The sequence below is a fragment of the Ascidiella aspersa genome, chromosome 7 (genome assembly GCF_963924565.1).
Source record: "Ascidiella aspersa chromosome 7, kaAscAspe10.2, whole genome shotgun sequence".
NCBI lineage: Eukaryota > Metazoa > Chordata > Ascidiacea > Phlebobranchia > Ascidiidae > Ascidiella > Ascidiella aspersa.
Window position 1 is genome coordinate 26,964,221 of NC_139453.1, and position 10,099 is coordinate 26,974,319.

The window sequence follows — 10,099 nt, forward strand, 5'->3', positions numbered from 1 at the left end:
ATCACAAATAATTTTCACTTAGTAGTTTTGTGACGGATTTTGGCGGATTTTACAAGAAAATAAACAAAAAACAATAACAATTTTTAAGCTGTAATGGTATGATATGGCAAATGGGAACTTTTTTAATTTGTTTATAAATACTAGAAAATGTTGGTGTTAGATTAAGCCACACCGAGTTAAGGGTGACCAATAAATATTTTCTTAGCGTATACTGACTATTAAGTGTAAGCGAGTTTAGTGAAGCAACTTGCTGCACACTAAAGCTTAAAATAAAAGATTGTAGATTGTACAAAAATAACAGTGTTGTAAAAGTCCCAGTCAAGGCATTTTGCGCTATTGTTAACTGTTGTCATTGCAAGCGCAGTTCTGCCGATTCTTCAAATTTAAAAAATTATTCTCCGTCTGACTATATCCACTTAAAAATAAATTAGGAGGGCAGTTTGTTTAGTTTCGAATTAGTAGAGTTAAGTGTTACGGTGGTGCTGCCCACCGTTGTTATACAAAAGTCATTTCCAACAAATAGCAGGTCAAGTCCAATTCTTGTTACACAAGTCAATTTTAAGTTACAGCATTGGTACCGTACAAAAGTTATATTCAACTTCTGAAAAGGTGAAAACGTTCCATCCTGACATACAGTTTTTACAGCAAATACAAAAAACGTAACAAATTGCAAGTTCACATTAATTTCATTAAATACCTGGCTAAAATAACCTAATTTTACTATTAAAGCACTTTAACATGCGTCAAATAAAGACTTTAAGTCAAGCCAAGTCTTTTAAAAACGGTGACTTAAGGTTATCTAAAAAGTCATTAAATCACTGCTGGGTACACTTAAAATATTAATTTTATGGACTTTATTACAAATACAAGTAGATCTAAACGTTTGTATCTTTTTGATATTATTAAAACGGGTATCTCCCTTAGGTATCTCCCATTTACTTGTGCGAAAACGAAATTTAAAAACTTCTTGCTTCTATCTTGCAGAAATTTTAATATATAACCGAGCGTTTATCAACATTTTTTGTGCTAGCACCCCCTTGGCGCGACAGATTCTTTAAACGCTCCCCATCTTACAACGAACCCGGGGACGGATTTAAAATTTTGTTTGGAAGCGTCATAATAACTTTAAAATATGATGTTGGAAAATACGTCATAAAACATGTCATGTACCTTTAATCAAGTTTAAATATTATAAGCGAATTTATGTCGAGGACCTAACATATTTCGTGCGTAGAACGAAAATAAACGCTAGTTTATTTAGACAAACTTTTTAACTTTGAAATGAAACACATTAAAAAAAGAAAGAGAACTGAAATATTTGATCCTAAAAAATGTAACTAAAAATAGCTCCCCTTTCTCTGGTATGCCTTAGTTAATTGTCGATTTGGTCTATTTTTGATTTAAAAATGTTTGGTAGGTGTGCTGCTAAATGTTTTTAGCTCTTTTAGTGTGCGGTAGGGTTCCTCTTTTTCCTGGATATTTTCACTACCGGAAAACGGGATTGAAAAATAAAAATTCGTATGAATCCTGATGAAAAATTATACCTAATTATATTGTTTAAAATTATTTTTTATAAGCTCCAAACATTTAATTAAGCTCATTTATGTTGTGTCGTATTGCTTTTGCAATCTTACAAGACCTTCTTGTATTAAAAGCTGCACCCTTATTTGTTTTTATTTAAAAAAAAAACGCATACAGGGCACATTTTTATTGGTATAATAAAGTTTTTCCGCTGATGGCGCAAATAAAGCAACTGGGGCAACGACTTTAATAGGTTTGGTAATATTTTTTTCTTTATGTCAGTCAAAAACAACAAGTTTTGCCATGTTGCCGAATAACCAGTACTATAAAAAAAAATTACTGAGATTTGTGATCATTAATTTGCAGGAAATCCCGGGAATTTCCCGTCAAAACATTCTTGGAGAGGAACCCTAGTGTGCAGCAAGTGAAAAAAGGTTGTGGAGCACTAATATAGAAAATATCTTAGTTGCCAGAAATTATGGCATTTAACAAACAAGGTTCAACTGATATTTTTTATACAGCAGCTATTCCTTTAGGACGAATTGTGAAACACCGGTTTTAAGTTTTAATATGGTGTGTTAGGTATAGAAACGTGAAATGCCGTCAAATATTCTGAACAAACCACTGCTTCAGGTACTGTAACATATTATTATTTATGTGTGTAATTCGATACTTGGATATAAAATAATATTTGGATATAAAATAAGAACTGTGTTCACATTGTTTAAAAGTTTTAGATTAATTATGATAGTTAACCAGGTGTGATTTGTGTAATAAACCCAAAATAATTATTGATACCGTGGGCAACAAGCAGTCTTGTAAACCGATCATTTTAATAGTGCCTTAAGTCACCACGACTCTGGCAACATGTTGAGCATTTCTAATGTAAAACATGCAATGTTTAGTAAATTCCTCAACACCCATACAAATTCCTAATTTACTTTCTTAAGGTTATTCAATTGATCAGGAATGGTGCTGTTACAACAAACGAAGTGATTACAGCTTGCGCTCAGAGAATTCAAGATGTTGAAGATCTGAATTGTTTTACAGCCTTGTCAACACACGGCAATAACTGTGATGAAGCAAGGTGAGTGTTAATCAGGGTTGTAATGACTCAAGTCATTGACTTGACTTGAGTGTACTTAGTCACTTTTTTCATGATTGACTTGACTTGACTGATGTCTTTTGACCAAAACAACTTGACTTAAGTATTTTGGACAAATGACTTGGGATTAAGTTAAGTGTTTTTTTATTAAAATTTTTCTCAAGTTTTGCACATTAAACACTTAATACTGTATATTGTGTTTGTGGTATTGTTTTAGTTAAGTTGTTGCTTATAATCAGACTAGTTTACCTATTTGCTTTAATGTCAATGACATGACTTTAAATTGACTTGCTCTCATGATGACTTGATTGGGACTTGACTTGCTATTCTTGCAAAATACTTGACTTGGACTAAAGCTTTTTTGTTAAATGACTTAACTGGGATTTAAGTCATTTCAAAATTACTGGTTTACAACACTGCTATATATATATATTCTAATGGCCAAATTATTTAACATATCATGTTATCCTACTACTACTAGCTTGTTAATGAAATTTCAAAAAGGTTGAGTATATTAACATCATCTTGATTAAGAACCTTTGATATAAGCTTGTGTCATCTTTAGTAAATGTGACATCCAAAATGTCTTAGTCAAGGTGATATCAATTTCCTCCAGAAAGGGTATTTATGTTGTATTTACCATTTTAATTTATAGAAAGCCTTTATACGGAATCCCGTTTTCTGTGAAAGACAACTTATGCACAAAGGATTTTCCAACGACATGCAGCTCATTAATGCTAAAAGACTTCAGGCCAGCGTACAATGCAACTGTCGTCAACAAACTTTTGAATGCCGGTGGAACTTTGACTGGAAAAAACAATTTAGACGAATTCGGGATGGGGTAACTTTACAAGTAACTAATAGTAATAAACCAAGACAGTTGCATACTAAGATAAAGTATGTGACTTTTTACACAACTGCTTTACCAAAATTGTTGGCATGTCTTTACCTCCTAGCTTGTATTGCATTACTAAAATTGTCAAATAAAACCAAAATTATAGAAAAAAAAATGAAAAAAAATCTTTAGCAATTAAACAGAGCCCTCTTATTTACAATAATTAAGATCAGGCACTGTTGAATCAATATTTGGACCAACAAGAAATCCATGGAATTACAACTTCAAAAAGCCTCATGAAGAGCAGGACTGGCATGTGGCGGGTGGCAGTTCAGGAGGAAGCGCAGTGGCGGTTGCCACTGGTGCCAGTTTCTTGTAAGTTTGTGATAGTATTCTAACACATTGTAAGGCTGTCTGCTAAATGCGGCATATATACCAAAGGTTGTTCACATTTTTAGGTAAAAATACTGTTTTTAAATCGATTTAATAATATTACTTTATAGTTTTTTATCAAAAAGTTGTTAAATCTAAACAAAACTCAGAAATTGTATGTGCTGCCTATGAGAGCAATTGTTTGAACAACATTACAGAATGGATTTGTGATAAGATATCAAATTAACCGCTTTACTTATATTTTTCTATATATATATATATATTTGTTAAACAATGAAAAAATCCAAGGCTGCCACCATGCAAACTATTTAAAAAGGTTGTAAACCACTGACACTTTCCTTTTGCTTAGCCTTAAAAAAAAATAAAAAAAATATATAAAGTAAAATTTCTTGTCAATGGTTTCAAAACATTGAGTTGAACTTAAACCGGATCTCTATTAACCGGTTTTGGGCCAACTTTTTCTGAACCGCAACCAAACTGAACCGTTTTTTTGTAAAATTTCAGTCAAACCCGATCTGGACTTAATATTTTAAAAGAACCTAAAACCGAACCCGGACCTGTAAAAATGCGGTTTACTCCAGCATGACGTCACAAGTTGTATTTACAAAGTCAAGTTTTAACATGTTTAAAGTTTTATCAAAATAAAACTGAATATTCTTTGTTGCTTCATTAGGCAGTTTAAAAATGAGCTGCCTGTTTTTTATGCATCACGATACGCGTATTAAGTTCCAATTACAATTCAATAATATTATTGTCTATATTTATTGACACTCATTTTTAGGTTTAATGCAACTTATATTTTATCGGAAACGTTGTGAACGGTTTTGAAAACAAATTAAGTCGATACGGAACTAAACCGTAACTTTTAAATTGCTCCGAGCCGAAACCGGAACTGAACCAGATTCCGAAAAAAAACCTTAAAACTGAACCAAACCTGAAACGGAAAAGTTAAACCAAACCGTTCCCTGGTTTAAAATGATTTGAAATAATTTGCATGGCGGATTTTCGCATTTTTTTTCAATATCTTTCTATTTTTAGTTCACTCGGGTCGGACACCGGTGGTTCAGTAAGGTTACCCGCTGCATTTTGTGGGGTTGTGGGGTTGAAACCCACCTATGGGGCGCTGTCCCGCCACGGCTTGATCACCCTCATGAATTCCAGCGACGTTTCCGGCGTGTTCGCCAAATCAATCGACGACGTCGCATTTGTTTACAGTGAGGATCTGTTCACATTCCACATTTCAATGTTATTTTTCGGAAATCGATTTAAATTATTTTGTTAGCCGGGTTAATAGCCCCGGGAGTAGCCCATATGCTATTTGACCGGATTGCTCTTTACGCTTGCACCCGTTAGTGATTATATGTCGATTTGAACTACTTCGATATCCAGGTGAGTGAGTAGCCTCTTTCTTTATAAAATACTCTTGATTGAATGTTCAAAAGTTTTAAATGTATTTGGATCGATTTTCGTGTTGAAAATCTTTTGAAAAACCTTAAGTAATTAAATAGTCTTCAAATTTATTTTATGTATAGCATGAGTTATGTGTTCCTTTATTAGAAAAAACTATTTTTAATTGCGTTGTTTTCGGATATTATTGAAAAACGTAAAGCGACCTAATTTTAGATTAAAAAAAAACTGCAAAATTTTACTGAACAGCCTTTGATTGTCTTATCTTTTTTATATATTGTGGCAACCGTGAATACCAGTGAAATTTGTATGCAATATTTGTAGAATTAAAGGGACAAAAAATTGTTACATTCAACATTTCCAAGTTACATTTAAGAATTAATAGTAATTGTGTAAATTTCCAGTGCATCCGTGAGCCCCTTTCAACTTTTTACGTACCCCTTGGGATCCGTATACCCTAGGTTTAGACAAATAATAAAAGTTTTTCACCATTCGGATTCAGGCAAATTCTGTTATTTGAAAGAAAATTCTGATTATTTCTTCGGTAGGGTTACCACACACTTATGAAACCAATTAAACAAAAATACCTAAAAGTGTACCGCTCGATATATTTTTTGAATATTATTTGAAAATAAAACAGTCAACTAATATGTTAACAACAGTTATTAAAAAAAAAATGGTTTTGTTTTAGTATTTTCTAAAACTAAAGTTGGACGAAAAATAAATTTGAAGTTATTTGGGAAAAATAGGGTTTTGCAAAGAATTTTCAAAACGCAAATCAGTTCAAAGAAATTCAAAGGTTTTTAAAGGCTCAAAGATTTGTGACAACCCTGTTCCGGCCACGTCTCGGAAAATATAAGATTGGTACAGTGTATATACTGTACGCACTGCTATATAATGCTATGATCATCGTTGCGTGTTATTTTTAAAGACTTGCTGTCCGGTCACGATCCTATGGACTCCACAACGAGACAACACGCAATCCCAAAAGTCGATTTGAACGAAGAGGAATCGGTTAATGATCTCGTGGTCGGCATTCCCAAGGTCAGTTTATCTGTTTACAAGGTCAACCGGGAGGAATTTTACCCTTTGGGCTTTTGGACCAAAATTTTGCCTTTTTGGTGAATACTCTGCCGGTGCCAAATGCGCACACAACCCAATTGCTGACATACTTTCGGAATTAGGAATTATTCAAATTTAGTTTAAATCGCAATTTATTCTAATCAGAATGTAACTTGCAAATATTCCTGTGCTGTTTTTTTATAGGTTTTGGCTTTTAGGCTTTAAAATTCCCCTAAGTTCTATCGGCCAAAAAGCTTTAATTTAAATTATTTGGATTCGACTGAGAGACTAAAAAGGCCGTTTGACAATGTAGCATTTTTAGTAAAATGCGAATTAAATTAGAACTAGAATTTGAGCACACATTAAATTTTTAAATTAGATTAGAATTGTAATTAGTCGCACTTTGCTCTAATTCATTGAATTAGAAAACTAGAATTACCTAGTTGTGCAAGTTTGCCAACAGCCTTTGTTTTCTTTGCAGGAGTACCACGGCCGGGGCCTGCCGGAGAATGTCCTGCAAATGTGGGATTGGGCCGCCGGAGTTTTCTCTGACGCCGGAGCAAAAGTGATCCCTGTAAGTGTCGGTGGTTCATAACTTGTATGTGATTAGTTATTGCTAAGGCGATTGTTTTATGACTTGTTTTAAAACGACTAAATTTCTATAAAACGACTAAATTTTGTTAAAATTTACACGTTAGGTCAAATTTTGTCAAAATGGTTTTAAGTCAAAATCATTTACGAAAATCACAAACATCGTTTACACAATCCATTTTCCAACCCCGGCCAGTAGCCAGTTAGCCACAACTAACCCCAAACAGGTCCAAACAATCGAGCGGCAAAACAGCGGTGCCTTAACGGCGTCGGTCAAACTAGGGAGCACAAACGTCTACACAAAAACAGCCGATAGTCCCCGTTTGAATAGTTTCAGGCGTTATTTTGGCCAATTAGGCCTTATTTCGACGGATTTACTTATTCAGAACATTTAGACTTATTATTATTATGTGGTTGGTCTTAATACTGTGGTAATACAGAAATACAGATTTGTCTGCTTTAGGTATTGTTGCCTTGTAGGTCTTGTCGCGTGTTGGCAATTTAACTGTTTTTTGTACGCAGGTAAGTCTCCCGCATACTGAACATGCATTGGTTTGCTACCACGTTCTTTGCTCCGCAGAAGTCGCTTCCAACGAATCAAGGTACTTCATACACTTAAAACCGCGGTTATCTTATTATTAAAGAGTCAAGGTTATTTGTTTAAGAATGGCTACATAAGTTTAAACCAGGGCTTCGGAGTCGATTAAAAATAACTTTTTAAAAATAACCTTTGACCTTTGTATATTAGGACTTTGCAGAAGAAAACTTTATCGTCTGAATAACACATGATCAAAATAAGGTCTAAGTGCCAAAATAACTCTTAAACTGTAGGAAGAGGTTATGGGACGATCTGGGCCATTGGCCTCGCATCGGAGGGCATGGGTCTGGCATAGTTTAAATACTGCCGGTTTGGGGTTCGGTTAAGTGTTGTATAGACCTGATTCTGGCCATTGAGTTCGTATTTCGACGGCTTCAGGACTTATTCCGATTTAGACGGTTTTACGACTATTAGGCATTAGTCCTATTCCGGTCTGTGTTTTTATTTCGACGTTAATGTTGCTCTAACTTCGGTCTTGCGGCTGGAGTCATTGACTGGGACTTAAGTCCTTTAAAACTCTTTAAACGCGCAGATACGACGGTCTCGAGTACGGTCATCGCGTTGAGGGAAGATACCTGGATGAAATGTACGCGAGAAGTAGAAGCGAGGGATTCAACAAAATTGTCCAGCAGAGAATCGTCGCCGGCAACTATTTCCTTTTAAAAAAGTAAGCACTTTTTAAATTTGATTTACACTTTTGTGTAGGCGATCCGGTAGTTTTTCTTCGTACGTCTTTTAAAATTTAGGGCGTTCGTTTCAAATTTCTTTTCTCATCCTTTGAAAATTTATAGCAATCGTGAAAGCTTGAACAATTAAAAAATGCAATTTAATTTTTCGCCCTTTACAAGTTAACATCCCTGTTGGATTTTGTTTCAGCAGCTTTAGAAACTCATTTTAATTGACAATTATCTAAAACAAAGGCCACTCTTCAAATCTTTCAACGACAAAGTGCTTCACTCGGTATTTTCAACATGCTTTACTTCAATAAAACAAGCTTTTAGGGCAAAAAAATAACTTTTCGGATCACCAAGCTGTAGGTCACTAAATGAATTCTTTGTATTCTTTATTGATCCTATCTTTAAGTGCCGGACGTTACTACATGTTCTCCTTGAAAGACGTACTTGGTTGTTTTTTGTTTTTTAACTACAACCACAAGTGGTAACCTTTCTTCTAAGAGAAAACACATGGTTTTGTACTAAATTTGTTATCACGAAGCGAGAGTATGTTCTGCCTTCCAGAAACTACGAAAAGTATTACGAAAAGGCCATGAAAGTGCGTCGACTGATCAGCGACGATTTTAAGGCCGTATTTTTGCCGGCGGACGAGTCGCCGCAAACCTCAAAAAGGGCGCAAGATTTTCGCGGGGTTGACGTTCTTCTAACTCCGCTGACAGCCAGCGCAGCTCCCCGATACAGAGACTACGCCGGTGCAAGCGAAAAGTACAGCCTCGACCAATTGCTACCTGCAGTTAACTTCGCAGGCGTACCGGCCGTTTCTGTGCCTACGGGTTTAAACGAAGAAGGTTTACCGCTTGCCCTTCAGCTTATTGCCTCCCATTGCCAGGAACAGAAACTCTTGCGAGCCGCCAAGTTTTTGGAGGCCAATTCGAATTTTCCAAGGCTCGAACTGGACTTTTCCTGAGTGCTCGCTAATAAATATACACAATTTTTGAAGTTTTTTTTAAGGTTGTGGAGTGGATAATAAGCCTTTGTATTAGAAAGATTTAGTATATTTTGCTGCTCTGTTAATTTATTAAACCTATTTTTATTAAAGGGTGAACAATTAGCGTTGGAATGATAGGAGTTGGGCGTTTTGAAGCCAACTTGCATGGTTTACAAAGTGTTATAACCGAAAAAAGTAATGTTTTTTAACCAATTGCGTGTCTAGCGTTGTACGGCTCACATTTGAATATTCTCATTAGCAAGTTTGTTAAGTCTTCAAGCACAATATTTGGTTAAATAAACTATATCTAGCATTTTGCATCATGCAACAGAAGTTTTATTAAAATGTCTTCAATACAAAACACCCGCAACTATAGAGGTTGATATATAGCGACCAAAAATGTCCCTTTTGTTTTTTGGAAAATGTTTTGGTGGCACTGCGGGATTGTTGCTATTTGATCCATTGAACAATAACATCTGAATTAAAATATCAAAAGATTTCCGCCGCCAGGTGTCGTACATAAGCTTGGTGTTCGGGTTGACTCAACATTTATGAAGACGTTAAGTCTCTAACATTTTTTGAAATAAGAAAAAAACCTAATATTTACACACGCTTGTAAGATTACAGTCGATTGTACCTTGTTTAAATTGTATGTTTAACAGGTTACCATCCCTTTGGTTTTCCTTGTGTTTTCAGTTTTACGCTGGAAATTTCGTAATTGGTGTCAAATCGGAAGGCCGAACGATATGCCCAAACTTTCCAGTATTAGTTTTTGAATCAAGCAAAGATCTTAGGGCATTATGAGATCTAACGATACGTCATAAGCAAGCAACGGCGCCTCTTAAATTACAAACCAGCCTATTGGCAAAACTCCCCAAGTTAATTAAATAGGTCCGACACGCTTTATTGCTCCGTCCTTATCTTC

General features: G+C 35.0%; 1 protein-coding gene across 1 annotated transcript; it reads left to right on the forward strand.

Moving 5' to 3' along the window:
- The first annotated feature begins 2,042 nt into the window (after nucleotides 1–2,042).
- Nucleotides 2,043–9,153, forward strand: LOC146138740 (glutamyl-tRNA(Gln) amidotransferase subunit A, mitochondrial-like). Its single transcript, XM_083393985.1, has 10 exons — nucleotides 2,043–2,154; nucleotides 2,472–2,608; nucleotides 3,282–3,467; nucleotides 3,690–3,836; nucleotides 4,893–5,068; nucleotides 6,193–6,305; nucleotides 6,805–6,897; nucleotides 7,437–7,516; nucleotides 8,045–8,179; nucleotides 8,751–9,153. Exons 1-10 carry the CDS (start codon nucleotides 2,119–2,121, stop codon nucleotides 9,151–9,153), a joined length of 1,506 nt encoding a protein of 501 aa, XP_083250111.1. The 5' UTR covers nucleotides 2,043–2,118.
- Nucleotides 9,154–10,099: the final 946 nt, after the last annotated feature.

Excerpts from the sequence above, each read along its gene's own strand:
- LOC146138740 (XM_083393985.1), top strand. The coding sequence starts at position 2,119 with ATGCCGTCAAATATTCTGAACAAACCACTGCTTCAG. Across the intron at positions 2,155-2,471 it reads TGAACAAACCACTGCTTCAG|GTTATTCAATTGATCAGGAA; the intron begins GTACTGTAACAT and ends TACTTTCTTAAG. Across the intron at positions 5,069-6,192 it reads CGACGTCGCATTTGTTTACA|ACTTGCTGTCCGGTCACGAT; the intron begins GTGAGGATCTGT and ends TTATTTTTAAAG.